The 18415-nt window shown below is 31.4% G+C and overlaps 1 protein-coding gene across 1 annotated transcript; it reads left to right on the top strand.

Moving 5' to 3' along the window:
• The first annotated feature begins 10809 nt into the window (after positions 1-10809).
• Positions 10810-17892, top strand: LOC11418690 (uncharacterized). The gene is made up of 5 exons (XM_039833547.1): positions 10810-10908; positions 10992-11067; positions 15394-15532; positions 16554-16672; positions 17489-17892. The coding sequence occupies exons 1-5, from the start codon at positions 10810-10812 to the stop codon at positions 17602-17604; spliced, it is 549 nt and encodes a 182-aa protein (XP_039689481.1). The 3' UTR covers positions 17605-17892.
• The last annotated feature ends 523 nt before the right edge of the window (positions 17893-18415 follow it).

The raw sequence follows: 18415 nt of genomic DNA, 5'->3' as shown, positions 1-18415 counted from the left end.
GAACAAGGATAAGAAAATGACAACATTTGCCTTGAAGAACACTTCTTTAAAGACCTTAACTAATTTGTGTCAGTTAATAAAGATACTTGATCCTATATAATAGAGAACAAATTGTCACCCTAAAAATCCCAAAACAAAACCTGATTCCACTGCAGTGTCAAAAATGAAAGTTCCAGTTTTTTTTCTTCTAATCATCATCTTTTGCTGTATTCAGTTTCTCAACCTGATCTTGGAAATTTGCTCTATTCAGTCTCTCAAGGACCAGTTTCTCAACCCAATCTTGGAAATTTGCTGAATTCAGTTCCTCAACCTGATCTTGGATCAATTTATCAACCTGATCTTTGAAATTGTTAGCTTCCCTCTCGAAGTGGTTTCGAAGTTGGTGATTCTGATAAGCAGTTACGTACCCTAACATAAAATAGACGAGCCTCGTTGCTAGACCCATTGCAGTTGCTTGAGTCCTCCTTGATTTGCAGCAAAAGTGAAATATCTAATCAGATTTTCAAATGATCAAGGTGAAAATCATCTTTAAGAGTCCTTTATTTTTGTGGCCTTATTCAATCTCTTAAATGTTGCCAAAAATAACAAATAACTAGATAAATAAAAAAGAGCACTGCTATTTAGTGCGATAAACAACATATACGAAACACAAGAAATCTTGGCCTTTAACACAATACATGGTCAGGTAGTGTGTGAAAGTGGGATCATGACATAATATATGGTTAAATAGTGGCGTACGTAAAATCACCAAGTATGATAGTTTCGTGTGTTTCGTAACAAACATCATTACCCAATAAAAAATTAGGAACATAAAAACATGATTACATTATTATACTTGTTAATCAATGATAAGTTAATAGATAGATTCAAACAGTGAAGAAAAGAACGTACCGTATCGTGAGAAAGCTGAGTAGCGAGGAGTTTCGACGGTACCCTAATTCTCTTCACGGTTCTAAACGCAAGCAAACCTTTTACTGTTTTAAATATATATTTTTTCAATCTAAACATGATGTTTCTTGGAGAATAAGTTTTTTCCTAATTTTTTTTTTTCAATCTAGATGTTTCTTGGAGAATAAGTTTTTTCCTTTCACTACTTTTAATATTGAAAATACTCTCCGGTCTCTTTGGATTGTGCTGGTTCGCAAAGAAATAATTAGTTGCTCTTCTTTTGCAAGTCTTGTTGCTAGAGAGTAGAGCTCTCCCTTTGTGGTAATATATCTCATTTTTGTTAGTTAAAAAAAATGGTAAAATTAGTATTATGTATTAAAATATTTTTATTAATAGTAGTTCGTGGAGCAATTAAGCAGAGTGAAATTGAATAAATAAAGGTATATGTTTTGGGTTACATTTAAATTGTTCAGTAATTTAAGTTTACTGATGTACCTTAATTTTTTGTGTATTTGAATTTATTATTATAAACTAGAAATGAAATATGATATATAGTTAAATTCTTTAAAATGTCACGTAAAATATCAAAAGAAACTTTAGTTTCATCAGTCTATTAGTTCGTTAGCCTATTTAAACATAGATCAATTACTTGTTTAAATATGTTCAAAAATGAAATAAATTTTTAAATAGGCTAGCAAATCATATCAAATGTTTGAAAGGTTAAACTCAGACCTGCAAAATAAGCTTATGACAGACTATATATCAGACTTGGACCTTACAAAGTTAACTAAACTTAACCTGTTTGGAGTGATGTAGTGTTAGAGGATGACTCGACCTAGCTAAGAATATGCGAGTTAAACTCTTAATGTAATTTGAAAGGTTTTTTATTTGACATTTATCTTTTATTGTGTTAGATTTATGACTTCTAATTTCTTTTTTGTTTATATTTTAATTTCTTGAATAAATTTCTTACTAAAGAAAAGTTACTCAATGCACAAGATGTACTAAGAATACTCATACAAACCAAACTTTGAATTGCATCTTCTATGTGTATGTTAAGTTGATCTCGTGGCCGCACTTTCAACAACAATAATTTCAATTATGGTGTAGTATCAAATTCATTCAAACTCACTTTTTATCAATCCAAAATATTGCATCATGAGAAAACTGATGTAGTTAGTTAGCTTGTATCCATATATACTTGTTCAGCAAGTAATTAGCCTAGGCAGTTATAGATTAGCATTAGTAACAACATACACATATAGTAAGATAGAGTGTGGAGCTATTAAAAACTACATGTATCTTCTATCTCAAGTAATGGAATGTACAATTTTCATTCATTTTCTTTCATTTCATAACATGATATCAGTTTTCTTTCTTAGAGAAAGAATTTGTTACAGTCTGTTTTCCATAATTGTCATTTTCTTTTGCGTGTTCAACAAGATTCTTCATCTTGTTCATCAATTCATCACATATTTTCATTGATTTATTTGCTTTGATCTTCCTTATTCTGCAAGATTCTCACTCATGCAATTTTTCTTATCAATAGAGTCATGCACCCCTCATTCACCATAAGTCACAATTTTAGTTGCTATATGATTCAATTCACGATTTATCTATTTTTAAGGTGTCTGGTTATTTATGCTATGTCTCCACTCTCAGATCACACAGAACCAAACATTATCCTAAAGCCAAAAAGTTTCTATTCTTGGGATATAAGTCAAGTTACAAAGGCTATGTTCTTCTTGATTTAAACTCCAGAGAAATATTTGTTACACGCAATGTCGCATTCCATGAGCATGTTTTGCCATACTATAAATCATATATGTGTGTTACTTCTAATTGGAACTATTTTCTATCTCAGAACTCCAGCCAGTTCACCTATTACACACCTTACTGTTTTAGATGATCTCTCACATGAACCTCAGACACATATCCATCAGAACCCTTGTGTTGATAATGCAACTTGATGACATGAAATTATATAGGGTTTTTAGTGCCTTTTTAGGGTTTAAGTAGCAATTTTATGTGTATTTTAGTTGAGTTTTGTAAAGGATCGATCAAAAGTCATGCAAGAGTATAAATGGGAAAATAACTTTGAAACTATAAAAATATACCCAAACTAGACAACTTTGTGACTGTACTATGCTTATTACAAGTTTTGACATGTTAAATTTTGGGGCATAGTTATTATAGACGTTTCAGTGAGGATAAATGAGACAATGAATAAAGAAAAGCATAAGGATTAGCCTCGTCCCGACTCGTGTCCCTTCCAATGAGCCACACACCGTGATACCGATGGAAAGTTAGAAGTGTTTCGCCATTGCCTCACCCGCTTCGCGAGATATACGAAAGTTCAGAAGTGTTTCATCACTATTTAAATCGCATCGTATACTACAAAGATCGTGTCGCGACAGTTGGAAAATTAAGAAGAGCCACTCGTGGAGAAAGTCACTTAATGAAGAGGTGGAGTGCAAATAGGAATAATATTGGGTTATTGGGCTTATTTTCATTCATTTTATTTCATTTCATAATACAAAGCCTCTTATTTGCAATATTGATAATACTACGTTGGTTAAGGAGGTGTAGATAATTTTTGTGTTTATGATACCCTCTCGACTGTATCTTTAAGTAGTTGCCCTTTTTATTATTTTCGTTAACTTGGTAATATTACTTAATTTGTCTCATGTAACTGCTATGAGTTGGACCCATCAACCAAATTTACTCAATTTTTTTATGGTAAAATAAGTTTAATTTAAATGCTAAAACAAGAAGAGTATAATCAATTAGGCTATGAGTTGTGTAACAAAAAAAATTAGACCATGAGTTGTGACATTTTCCATCTACATTTAAGATTTATCTTGCTTTCACAGTAAACAAAATGAAGGTATAAAATACTCACCTGCATCGAAAAACAACAGAGGAATTTTACTGAGAAGAAATTGACTGTGGTCACAGTGAAAAAATCTCTCATCAGATGTACCACTATATCTTAGATCCACATACATTGTTGATGGTAAATCTTCATTCAATGTATTAGACATAATCTCCATCTCAATTGTGCTTTGATATGTTTTAACATCGTTTGCATCCCAAAAAGGAGAGTCGTTTGGTAACAACCAAGTTGAATTCAAAAATGGTTCACAAAATAAACCTTCTTTGTCTTTCCCAAAATAACGCGATCCGTTAGCATCGCGTAAAGAAATGATGAAGCCGCGGTAATTATTTGGTTACCTAACCCATTTGCTGGTAACAAAATAATGTATTTGCATGTTGTTTAATTTTTGCAGCACAATCAGTACCATTTTCCTTATATTTTGCAATAATTTTCATGTCTTCGTTGAAAGCTCTAGTGTTTGGTCCACATTTTCTATGATTTTCTTCATACTTTCCAAGTTTAGATAACAAATATGGAGAAGGTTTGTGGTAGAAATGAGATTGTGACCTGCTTATGCATGATGATTCATCAAATCCTGAAACTAAAAGTCCATCAAGAAATTTCTCTTTGTCATTACCAGTGATGTCGTTAGATATTGAAGTTGAATTTTCCAATGCAATATTTTTGGAACCTGTAGATTATGCAAATAAAATCATAGTGAAGTTAGTAAGTAGTGGAAGAATTGCGATAAAGAAATATATCACCAGAGAGAATTAAGATTATGTTTATGGATTCTTTATATCAATATTTTAGATGTTTGTGCATGGCATCATAACCGAAATTACGACCGCATTCAATGCATTTTACCATCATATCAAAGTCCAATACAAAACTGCAAATGTCATTTGAAACAATTCATGGAATTGTGTGGTTTGTAAATGCTACAATGATATAGTAAACTAATACAATCAAAGACTTTGTTGAAGACAAGGAACAACTTTAAGGAATCATTGTAGTGTTGGAGATAATGTTAATAGAATCACTAGTCATGCTTAGTAGAAGAAAATAATTTTCTTTAATGATCGTAAATTAACGAGCATGAATAAAGATGTTATAACATTAAATAAATGAAATAAGCAAAAACTATGCTTCTACATTTATTGTAATTTTTTTAAGCAGCCAAAATAAAATAATAAGAATATCTTAGCACAAGACTGACAAGAAAACAAGTTTCATAGTAAAAAGAACAACAAGCCAAACAAGTTACACTGTTATTATATTATAAGGGTGAGTTGTTTAATAGTAAACATTAACTTCAAATGAATTAAATTTAGAATAATATTATACATGAACACCCTTTTTCTTGTACCAGCCATACACACTCCTTCCGTGGCATTTATTTAATTATTTGTTTTATTTTATTAATTAAAAAAAGAAAACCAACACAACATTCTCTCTCTTCTCTCCACCGCCCACACCCTCCGTCACCACCAACACCGTCATCACCTCTGACCTCTTTCATCATCTTCTCCTTTTCTCTCTCCTCAAACCTCTCTATGACTCTATCTGCAAGAGTTTTCCTCACAACTCCTCTCTGCAATTCATGACCGTCGACGTCGCTTGTGTTCACGACCGTTGGCGTAGCATGTGTTCCGGTGATGAGTTTAAGATACCCGACGACGGTGGTGGTGGTCAGATCCGAGGATGAGACAACAGGAGACGACGGTTGTGAGATCTGACGCTGATATGGAGGACGCATGTGGTGGGCGGCAGTGTTGACGGTGGTCGTGAGAGAAAGGAGGAGGTAGGTGGTGGTGAAGAGAAAGAAGTAAGTGGATGGAAATGGAAAAAAGAAATGACTGTGCAGATAGAAGAGAGAAGGTGAAGTTGAATGGACAAAATTACCCTTAAAAAAAATAATTAAAAATGCCACATATGGGTTGTGCCAGCAGCTTAGTGTGTCTATGTATAAGTTCTCTTAAATTTATGATTTGTGTTTAGTTGTTTTTGCTCTAAAACGGCTACATTTCATCACTTCCCATAACCTTGGAATAAAAATATGAAGGAAGATGTTTTAAGGTATGAAAATTTAAAAACAAAATCAGTATAACTTAGAAAAGTACAAATGCGGCAATTTTTTGTATTTTTTTCATTAAGTGTGAAAAAAATGAAAAGTTGCGGGTTCAAGTTCACATCTCAACACATCAAATGTTCTTGCATCTACTATATAAACTGCACTTGCAAGACGGTCTATTTTAAATAAATCATATTTTTAGCCAAATAAGAAACCTAATAGATTTTCGTAATTTTATATTGCTTTCATTTTATAATACTTACAAGATTTTCTTAATTTGTTTGTAATAAATAGAGTTGTAAAAATGGGTCGGCCCATTAGCCCATATTTTAGGCCGGGCCACAAAAAATTAGCCCAAAATGCACTCGAACTTTTTTGGCTCGAGCCCATTTGGCCCATATAAAAAAGGGCTGGCCCATCGAGCTTCGGGCCGGTCCGTTAACAATATTTCCATTTGATTTTTTGTTAAAAAACACTTTATTTTTGAAACAATTAACAACTAATGTAAAATTTATTAACAAAAAAATATTTAAATAAGTAAACTTAATAAAAATGAATGAATTTAGCTCAAAGTTTTCAAATTATAAAATTTATAAATTATTAGTTTGATTCAATAGAATGAATAATCTAGAGTTTAATTAATAGAATTCAATTTATATAAATGTCAAAATTATTATTTCAACCGTTGAATGAGCAAGTTAGGAAAAAAAAATTGATCGTGTAAATGCCAAAGAGCCACGTGAACTAGATTTTCTTCTTTCTCTGCACGTAAAAAAACGATTGGTTAATCTAGAAGTCCTAGCTCAACTGGCAAAATGCCGAAATTGTTAGGCCGGATGCCATGACCGGGGTTCGAACCCTAATACCTCCACTTGTGTGTGAGTTTATAATGGCTGGCTTTGTCATTTCGTCTGTCTATCAAAAAAAAAAAAACGATTGGCTAAGAGCAGGAGAGAACCGTAGAGAATTGAGAATTCTAACTTGTTTCAATCCTAGAAATTGAAATATTGTGCATAAAAAAACAATAAATGACAAGAGTAGTGATATTTGAACAACCATTTTAAACAACTTTTGTGACAACTTCTTTTTTCTCTTTTTTTTGATAAAGGTAGATGAAAAAAAAAAAAAAACCAGGAGAGGCCTAACCATATACAAAATCAGTTCATGGTAATGCGAGAGAAAGGTAAACCTAGACTATCTCTCAAAAGAAAAAGAAGAAATAAAAGGGGGAGGGGATGACCACCACTGTGAGGAGTAGAGAGCTAAACCCTGAGCATTTTTAGCAAGAGCATCGGCTGCCATATTGCCTTCTCGGAGTATGTGAGTGCAAGTACAACTAATCAAATTACAAAAGTGCATACAATTATGCCATCTCCTTCTCATTTTCCAAGGAATCCCAATATCTTTGTGAAAAGCATTGACAACTGCCATAGAGTCGGTTTCCATCCAAATAGAAGTCAAACCATGATCTTTGGCTTTGTCAATAGCCAACATGAAAGCACAGAATTCCGCTTCAAGAGAGGATGCAAAATCAATATTGCTAGCTAAGGCACCCAGAAAGATAGAGGAGGATCCCCGAAGCACAAAACCAATAGCCCCACATGGGTTAGTACCATATGAAGAACCATCACAATTTATTTTCACAACCTCTCCTGTTGGAGGTGTCCACACAACCATCTTAGCAATAATGGCCCTTTTAGTCTTAAAAGGAATGTTGAAGAAATTAGAAACCTGGTAGTCTACCATGTCAGATCTACCTTTCATGATAGACAAATTAAAACTAAGGTGCACCTCTGATAGAACAACATTGAACACTGACTCCATGGATCGCTTAACATCAGAAAAGCACCTCTGATTTCGCTCAATCCAGATTGCCCAAATGATGTGGAGAGTTGCAGAGTTTAAAACTTGTTGCACCATATTACTACTAGCGCCATCACTCCTCATGAGCAGAGTGAGAATGTTAGTGCAGTCAAACTGTTGTCCGGTACCACTCCTGAGCCAAATCTAAAGTTTCAAAGTGACAGAGCAGTTTAGAAAAATATGATGAGAAGTTTCAGCGGCCTTGTTGCAGAAGCAACACCTGAAAACCACATAGCAGCCCCTTTTTCTCAAGTTGTCATCAGTGGGGAGCTTATTATGGATAAATCTCCAAGAAATAAAAGCCCTGGTGGGAGGAGTATAAGAATTCCAAACATACTTAAACCAAGAAACAATTTGACCATTACTAGCTAGAAAAGAATAAGCAGATTTGCTAGTCATTATGCCATCAGTAGTTAGCTTCCAATTGAGGCTATCAGGAATATCAGAGACACAGGTAGAGTAATTCTCAAAATCTTAGAAGCTAAATCAGAGTCTATGGCAATTAAAAATTCAGGGAGGCACCAAGCGTCATTCACAATGCATTCAGAGACACGCATATTCAGAGAAGCATGGAGGTTATGGGGGATCTGCCAATGCTCAGAGATGGCAACTTCTTTTTTCTCACTTTTCATTGGTCAAAAACAATGGAGAGAGAAAAAGAAAGAGAGAGAATAAAAACATAATGTGAGTATGAGAGAGAAAGTTGTCAAGAAGTTATCACAAAGTGGTTGTACAAATATCATTTCTCAAATGACAATGAGAATAAAATAAAAAAATGTTTCTCAAGTTTTGGCTAAAAATAAAGATCTTGATGGCGAAACAAAAAAACTAATGAATTTTAAATTATTTTTTTGACCAAATTATTGATTAGAAGATTTAGCTTGTATAAACTGTTATTGGTTTAATACCCATAATGGAAGCCGTTTCAGTATATTAAGGATGTATCCTCGATTTGATCTTCATAGCTGCTTTTAATATATAGCTAAATTATTTTCATTTTAAATTAAATAAATTATAAAGGATAACAATGGATTTAAGATAAAATAATGGGGTAAAAATTGTAGAAAAGATGATAAGCTGTAAGCTCAAACAATATCTGAAATAGCGTCTGAAAATAAGTTATAAACTCGTAAAATAAGCTATAAGCTCGTTATAAAAAGCCAGTGACCAAACAGAGCTTTTTTAAGCATACGAGGTTATCTGCTTTAAGCTAACTTTTTGGGTTTACCAAACAGACCCTTAGGGTATCCATCAATTGCCAGGTTTAATTTTCATTACTGTCCTTTTAATATGAATTCATCAAAGTCAAATTTAGTCCATAATTTAATTATGTCTGAGTAGTTTACTTGGAGTCCAGAATGTGAGGACCGTATGATATTCTAATGAATTGTATTTTATATAATTGAAATAAGAAATTCAGTTTCTTTCAAATTAAAAGTTTTCTACGCAAGTAGAAACACCGTGAAACATATTTTGCATCAAAAGAGTGGAAAAATGTATCAGACTCTAGAAAATTAAAAAATTAATTTTTAAACACAGCGAAAGCGCTTTTAAAATTAATTTAGAAAATTTATATTTTCAAAAAGAGATTTTAGAATTATAATCGTGCACGCGAAAGCTAACGATTATAAGTTTAAAATTCGATAACGGACGCGCGAAAGTCGATGGTACGTTTAAATTGATTTTTTTTTTTTACTAAAAATGACTTTTTCTGAAGAACTGATTTTCTACTAAAAATCCTTTAAATTGATTTTTCAAAACGTACTTCGAAGTTGTAATTCGTACCACGCGAAAGCGCGCAATTACAAGATTCGACTTTTGGCAACGCGTGCGTTAGAGTAAGCGACATCTTTAATTTAATTATTTCCCGCAAATAAAATTATTTTGTTTTAATTATAAAAGTATTATTTTGTGAGTATCAACAACGGTCAACGAGAACTACATTCCAGTCTCTCGTTGTTATAATTAAATTAATTTCATTATTTTATTTTTACGCGCGAAACAAATTGTTTTGAGATTAGCCTTAGATAAACATAAGAGCGACATATAATAGTACTTGTAAATTGATCTATGTGGATTCGACAACCCTTTATACTAAAATTGGCATAGTCGTACACTAGCGGCCTATCACACAACCATGCAGATTTATTGGAACACGAGAATTTGGACATCCAAATCAATTCTAAACATACACATACTAAAAAATGAAAATCACTTTATTACTCAAAAAGTACATATAAGCATGAAACAATTACAACTAATAAGAGTCGTTAACTAACTTCAACCTCAATAATAATCCTTACCGTGCCTAATATTATGAGAAGAAGAAGAAACATTTTCAAAAGGTTTTCCATCACAATAATGTGAAGGAACTCCAATGTAAACTCACGTTCACAAATCTCCTTACCTTGAATCGAATTGTAAAGAATCCATGGTCTTGAATTTCCTAAACCCTTAGCAACATAATCAAAAGTAGATTGATAAGTAGTTACCAATACATCGGATAAACTTAGTAAATATACATATCAACCCAAGTCTTCATATTATGCTATGCTGATTGTCATTAAATTTTTGTTGTTCTTCACCACTTGGTTGATAAACCTCAATTACTTCCCCAATAACTTTTGATTTATTCATATACATCATCTTTAAATTATCGCCATATTGTGGATATAAAGACGCCACAAGAACAACCTTCGCAACCGTCTTATTTTTGTCACTAAAAGACGTTGTATATTTTTCGTACCAAGTATTTCTTGTACCAATTTATAGGCGGAACAATTCTTTGTCATAAAGAATATATGTAATATCCTATGCAAATTTCTAAGCACATTTGTTACTCATTTTCCAAATGTATGATTTATTAATACTATAAATTTGTTTTTCATAGAAAAAATAAAATACCAATTTATCTTGTAAGATGAAAATGAAAATTATACACACCATTTTTTAAGAATAGTCTGATCAATTTTTTTTTCCAATGAGTACAGTTAGGCGTGGAATACACGGGATGTTTTAAATAGGGATCTATTTGAAACATTCACAAAACCAAATAGAATAATATCGCGGGAAATACTTGAGGTGGTTTAGGGTTTTAGCATCGGCCATGGGGTCGAGACCAGAGGTGGTTGCACCGCCTGAGATATTCTACGACGATGACACATCACACAAATATACCTCTAATTCCCGTAACATTCAAATTCAGGTTTTCCCTCTTCTTCTTCTTCTCAATTCAATTTTCTTCTACATTTTGCTTAATCAAGTTCTGATTCGGTGCTTTTAACAAAGGAATCAATGTCTGAGCGAGCACTTGAAGTTCTCAATTTGCCCGAAGATGGTGTTCCTAAGTTACTCCTTGACATCGGTATTTCAATTCAGTTTATTCGTTTTGATCACTCACACCGGACATGACACTTACACATATCAGAAACACATGACGCATTTTAAAAAAAATGTCATAATTACTTATAGTCATACGTGTGTCGGTGGCGTGTCGGGCACTGACATGTGTTAAACATCATACACACCTTTGTTATGCTATATTGTTATAGCACTGATATTGCTACAAATTGACAATTAATCCTTTGTATTAAATAGCGTATCATAGAACAATTACAATTTTGTTCAACTTACGCTATGCTACAACACTAATAGCCATTATTTGACAACACCGGTTTCAACTTTATTACTCCCTCCGTCCCTATATATAAGACTCTTTTGCCAAAATCACGGGAATTAAGATAGTGGATATTTGTATTAAATTTATTTGTAATCACTATTATTTTTACAATTTTATCCTTTAAGAAAGAAGGTTAGTTTATGTTTTCAACATGTTATTTATTGTTGATTGAAGAAAAAAATGTATAATAAATAGGGGCATGTATGTAAAGAAATAATTAATGTAGTTGGAAATAATAAAGGGGTCTTATAAAAAGGGACAATTTTTTTTTTCAAAAGGGTCTTATAATTAGGAACGGAGGGAGTATAAATGTATAATTATTGTTGTTGTTGAGGTTGTTGTTGTTCGTGTCATCTTAGGCTTTGTATGGATAAACGGCTTGATTAAGTGTTTATCATATAAGTGCTCATGTACAAGTTATTTCTATTTCTGTAATAAAAGATAAAGTCAAGTCAAATTGTTTTGGTATAAGCTATGCGCTGTTTTCATAAGTGTTTTGATATAAGCTAAACACTGCTTTCGTAAGTGTTTTGATATAAGCTATAACTATAAGTTGCTTTCATGAGTGTTTTGATACATAAGCTATAAGCTGCTTTCATAAGATATCCTGGAGAGCTTAAGGAAATAAGTTGTAAATAGTTTATGAAAAACATGTTGTCGGCTGTTTGCCTGTGTCTATAAGCTCTCCCCAAGAGTCTCATAAATGCTTATGCAACAGATAAACTCAAACAAGTCAATCCAAGTAGACCCTTTGTGTTATTATTATGCTCTTTCCCAGGCTTATAGTTTCCTAAGCACTACCCAAATCAACAGTGTTTGGACACACACATAAAACACACTGCAAAGTTGAATACCGTAAAACATTAGGAAAAAAAAAAACTAAAGTTTTATTCATTTCTTTGTGAGATGATGTAGTTGAATTTTTAATTCTTATTATTTTTGCGATACATCATGCTTTGCTTTAGACTATGAATTACAACAAAGTGCAATGACAATATTGCAGCACCAATTTGCTGGATGATATTCAGGATAACTAGGATATGGTTTTGAAGATCTATGTAAATCGTTAATGGATCCAACATAAGTAGGATATTTTTGTGAAGATCTTTGTATGTCATGAATAGGAGTATCATGACGAGTACTTTGTGTTCTTCCAACAAAAGTACTTACAATTGCAAGAAGCAATATCACTAGCTTCAAAATTTTCTTCAATGAAGTTTCCATTATGACTTTGCAAAATATTAAAGAAAACACAAAATGATATTCTTTCAATGATGTGTGTGTCTATTTATATGTACACAACCGAATCAACAATCAACAACCAAATCAACTAAAAAATCATCAAATGTAATTTCTAATCAAGGTGATTAATTATGTATGGTCCATGTATGATTGTTAAAAGAAATAATATCTCGACAAAATATTGGAGCATTGAAAGAAGGAAATATAACGCTTTCAATTACAATTATAGCCAAGATAGGGAACCAGGGTGCAACCAATTATTGAGAAAAATGATTACATTTTAATTTTCTTACAGTGTCTAACTTTCTTCTTGCGGATGGGAAATTTGGTTTGGCGAAAAATCAAGCTAAGGACATTGATTTGGGGAAAAATTAAGCTAAGAAACAAATAACATAACCATATAGGGTAATACATTTTTGTGGTATACACATTGTTGGTTATTCAAGCGATACAATGTAAAAAAAAATAAAAATACTATATTAGATATAATATAAGAATGGAATCCTCATGTAATATAAGGGCTTTTAATTTTAATTTTATTTTTCTTATCTTATTTCTTCTTGTTTTTTTTTTTTTGAAGAAATCTTATTTCTTCTACTCGGTTAGGTTTAACAAAAGTTTATTATATCATCGTTAAGTAGTAAAATTTATAAAGTTTGTATCCGCATGGATTGCATTATTTCAACTAAACTACTGCGATGATGATTATAATTGATGTAACTAATTGTGGGGGTGGGTCTGCAATACTCAATATTATTGATTGTTTTGCTTAATAAATATAGAGAAAAGCAACTAGGTCGTGTTAGATTCCTTTTCCTATATCGTTTATGTGACTACAAACTATGAATAAAATGTTAACTGATTATTTACTTAGTAGTTTAATCATAATCTATTTACTTAGGTAGTTTAATAATAATCTAAATTAAATAATATATGATAAAAAATTCCATTATTTACTTAGGTAGTTTTTAAAAACCAACATGACTATTGATTCGAGTGGAAAATTAGATTCATATCCCTTAAATAAAGTCTCACATTTTGGTCTTATTGGCAAAAATTTGGTTGGAAGAGGATATCTCACTAAAATTGGTCAATCAAGTTTTCGGATGTAGATTTGTAGTAGGCAAAGTCAATGGATATTTCATACCAACAACATGCTTACAAGAATATTTGTTTAGGGTGTGTTTGTTTCAAAATTTATAATATAATTATCGCGAATATGAGATTGGAAATGCAACATTCTCATGTTTGTTTCAAGTTTTAAAAATTTGTTCCGAGAAAATTTTTATTCCCATAAATACTATTTACATATGATTTCTTCTATTCTTATTCTCATGCTTAAAGGATGGGAATCTTACATTCCCATGGAAATATAATTCAACTTGCTATAAATTCTCACTATTACACTCATTTATTTTCATTTTTATTTTTTTAATTAAATAATTTTTAAAACTTTTTCAAGAAATCTAAATTTTTACCAAACATATGGTTATGAATTTATTCCCGAAAATATCATTTTAAGCAATGTAATTTCTTACCTTGAAACAAACACACAAGAAATAATAATTGATGATGGCAAAAACTGTATAATAAATAAGATTTTTCCTTCGAATATGATAACAACCAAATAATTTGTAGAAAATGAGTCACTTAATACACAACTTCATTTTTGTATGAGATTGAAAACAAAATTAATGGTTGGGTTGACTTGCAAGGTTAAGAGCAAAAAATGAAGTGTCCGTTGGCCTAGGATTTGGACTCACGTCTAAAATTCCATGATGTTATTGATGCAATTATATAAAGTATAATACATAATCTCAATTATTAATTTAGGAACTTAAGACTATAAGTTCACAAAATTAATTTAATTTTTTTGATACCATTAATGTAGATTAGACGGTTACTGCTAAAAATATTAACATTGCCTACGCAACCCACAAACACAGTGCAAAGTTGAATAGTAAAAAAATTAAAAGCAATCAAGTTTTATTCATTTCTTTATGATACCATACGATACCATGTAGGTGAATTTTTAATTCTGATTATTTTTGCGATACTTTATATTATGATTTCGAGGACAAAAAATCATAATAAAACAGCAACACTATTTTTCTGGTTGATATTCAGCATAACTTTTTTTTTAGTAAGATATTCAGAATAACTTGGATATGGTTGTTGTAAATGTTGACATCAAGCATAACTAGGATATTTTTGTGAAGATCTTTGTATATCATCGGCAGGATCATAACGAGTACTTTGTGTTGTCCGGTTATTTTTAGCAAATGAAGAGGATCTTTCCTATTTTGTATGTAAATAATTTTTGAATGTTTTTTCAACGTGGCTGTAATTATACCATAAATACGTAAGGAAATTAGGAGTCTGGGTATCTCTATTTTGGCTAAGCTTCATTTACTCAATTTAGAGTTTGGATGCAAGATATGTGATAAAAAAATATATAACGGTTGAGATTTTAAATTAAAAAACAATAAAATGTGGTTGCGATATGAGAGGAGAAAGAAACATAATTTGTTTGTTATTATTATGTATTTTTATTAAACAAATATTAATTTTTTAATTTAAAATATCAACCGTTAGACATTTTTTGCCACATATCTTGCATCCAAACAAGCTTAGCCTAAATGGATCATATTCGAACTAAAAAATTAGGGTTTCATCATTTAAAATTATGTCACAATCAACGTCAATTAAAATGTTCGGTTCAATTTAAAAAAATTAGAAAAATTGAAGGATCAAAATTAGAGATTTAAAATCCTAATTCAAAAAAAGGAAATTTTAGCAAGAAAAAAAAAATAAAAGTGAAAATCCTAATAAGCTGCATCTCAGAGTTATCACTTCTCCTTTTCAAATCTTCGTCCCAAATTCACAGAGATGAAAGTGAAAATCTTGCGTATCCTTCTCAATATTTCAATTCCCTTTCATTATTCTTCAATTCTTCTTTCAATTTTTTCTAATACTTTGTTTTATCATTTTTGCATATTACCTGTTTGTTCTTTTGCTTCACAGTGTTTTTGTTTTCAAATTTTCATGTTTTTACTCTTTTTTTCAATTTTTATCAATATATCATGAATTGGGTATTTGCAGTGTTTTTCTTGACTTAGGTTTCTCCTTTTGGGATATCTGCTGATCTTCTGTTACAGAGTATGTTATCTTCTTTATCTCAAACTAACTTTATGTAATGATGGATTTGTTTTGTTTAATCTGTCTTTCAAATAGTATGTTTTTGTTACAATGTCTGATTAAGGTTTAGGATTACAATGTCCCATTTAATAATGTCTCTCTATGAAAATAGTTGTGGAGATGTTTTAGGGATTGATATAACATTGGTATAGCGATGCCGATGACATTATTATTGGATCGTCCGTAAACTGTTAAGATTATGCTTATTATGAAAATAGAGAGGAGAGTGAAATGAAGTGGCATGGAATTGGTGGAAATGGAGAACAAAAGTGGGTTTGAAAATGATATTTGCTAGATATTGAGTGTACGTTTGGTTCCACCTTTAGAGCAAGCAAAATTGATTTGACATGTTTAGTTGTTCTTGATTAGAATTGATTTTTGCTTTAAGTTAGAATTTGTAACTTTTTCCTTGAGAATTGATTATTACCCTTGGCTTTATCATTCAACATTTCAACTCACTTTCACATCAATATATCCAAACAAAAATCACTTTACCTTCAACTCACTTTTAGCTAAAATCATTTTTACAGAATCATTTTTGTCACTGTAGAACGAAATACACACTAATTATATTTAATAACAAAGGTCGTATGGCTAGTGTGAATCTGACGTTGCAATTTTAATCAAAATTTGTATTGGGCCTAGCAATTTCAAATTTTCAGTCTACGTAATTTCTATCTGTGAGTTGTATCTGTTTAGTGATTTTTCCATATCTCTTGTGTCGAATGTAGATGGCATGCTGTTGCTTCATGGACTTGGGATGCACAGGATGAAACATGTGGGATTTGTAGGATGGCCTTTGATGGATGTTGTCCTGATTGTAAACTTCCCGGGGATGATTGTCCACTCAGTAAGCTACTACTAATGTTATCTTTGGACTTTCATGTCATTATATTAGCATAGAGTTGTCTTTGGTTAATCACTTAATCTAATAATCTTTGTATACGAAGAGTTCCATGCTACTCAAGAAGTAGTAAAGCTCAACTGCATAACTGGTAATTGTTTGTGTTTTCATTTATTCTCATTACTGCTTCTATTAACTGAGTGAATTTGCATGAAAGAAGCCTTAGAAAAGAAACTTTTAGTTTTAGCTGTTAACTTAGTGAGTATGAAATTGTAGTGTGTATGAAACTTGTCATTTTTTTTTTATAAATTGTGCATGTTTTGTAACCTTATACACAAAGGATTCCCTTTTATTGCTTTTTGAGTTCTCTACATGCAGGAAAGTGAATCACTCAGTTCATTTCTAATTTTTCTAAATGTAGATAGGTCTGGATACCTCTAAACATCATTTGTAGTTTCATAAATATAATTAGGCATAAGTGCTACAAAGATGTGTTGTTACTGGCATACAAGGTGAAAATTTATAAAGCTTTATGGTCAAGGAATTGGAAGCAATTCCTGCATAATTGAGAATTTTTCAGGAGAGCCATAAGATGACAATTGACAATTCTATTTTGGGCCGTCAAATCATGCTTGAGAACTATTTATCATCGCCGTGATGTCTGTCTTCGTCTCTCCAACATATTGCATCACTATACGGATAACTTGTCTTTCTATGGGACAAGATTTACATTGATTAAGTTTCTTATTGATCAAATATGGTTCTTTAATATTTGTATTAGTATTTATTTAGTAGTCTAACTCTTTTTCCTGCTACTTGCAGTTTGGGGTGCATGCAATCACGCATTTCATTTGCATTGTATCTTGAAATGGGTGAATTCTCAGACCTCACAAGCACATTGCCCAATGTGCCGTCGGGAATGGCAATTTAAAGGTTGAGAGAACATGGGCAATGTATTTTTTTTCTTGGCAAAATATGGTATCTTTGCACATAAGTGCTGAAATGTAATTTGATCATTTGTATTGGATGCATTGCTTTTGTATCAGCTAATATACTATAATATCCTTTTTGGTAGTAACCAATTATGTATGGTGCAATTTAGAATGTTTTTGGATGTAAGAAACTGCTTGTAGCTTTGATTTTGAATTTATGTATGCTCTTAGCGGATGGAAGAGTTCAACTCATGATTACAGCTACTAAATAATGCTTTGGCAAGGCAGAATGAACTTTAAGTGTCCCAAAGTAATTAATTTTTAAATTATAATTATGCTTTTTTAATTTTCATACTGATTGTCATATTAATTATCAAGGGTTCAACTCTTTTTCTTTTTTCATATTGATTGATTTTATATGTATTGTGAAGTTAGGTAAATATTTTCATGTGGAGTTTGGAATTTCTTATCGGCACAAATTGTTAGCTTCATTATGTAACATTCTGATTTTTTTTTTTATTACTTGCTTTATTAGAATAATTGTGTTCTAGAGTGTGATGATTAGGAAACTAAAATACATTTTAGAAAATATTATTGGTCAAAATATAGTAGTTCATATCTGAATTTAAAATTTAGACATAACCAAATTTATTTTCAAGCTGACAGTGTAGAATTACATTGTCTATGAAGATCAAAATATTGACTTGAGATGAAAAAAATATGACTTCAAATATGTACGTTTGTTGAATTGTTTTTGGAACTAACATAAAATATTGATTTGTCAACCATGTATTTCTTATATGAGAAACAATTTTAT

This window comes from Medicago truncatula, chromosome 4 (assembly GCF_003473485.1).
Source record: "Medicago truncatula cultivar Jemalong A17 chromosome 4, MtrunA17r5.0-ANR, whole genome shotgun sequence".
NCBI lineage: Eukaryota > Viridiplantae > Streptophyta > Magnoliopsida > Fabales > Fabaceae > Medicago > Medicago truncatula.
The sequence above is the reverse complement of the archived record's forward strand: the minus strand, read 5'-3'. Positions and strand labels throughout refer to the sequence as shown.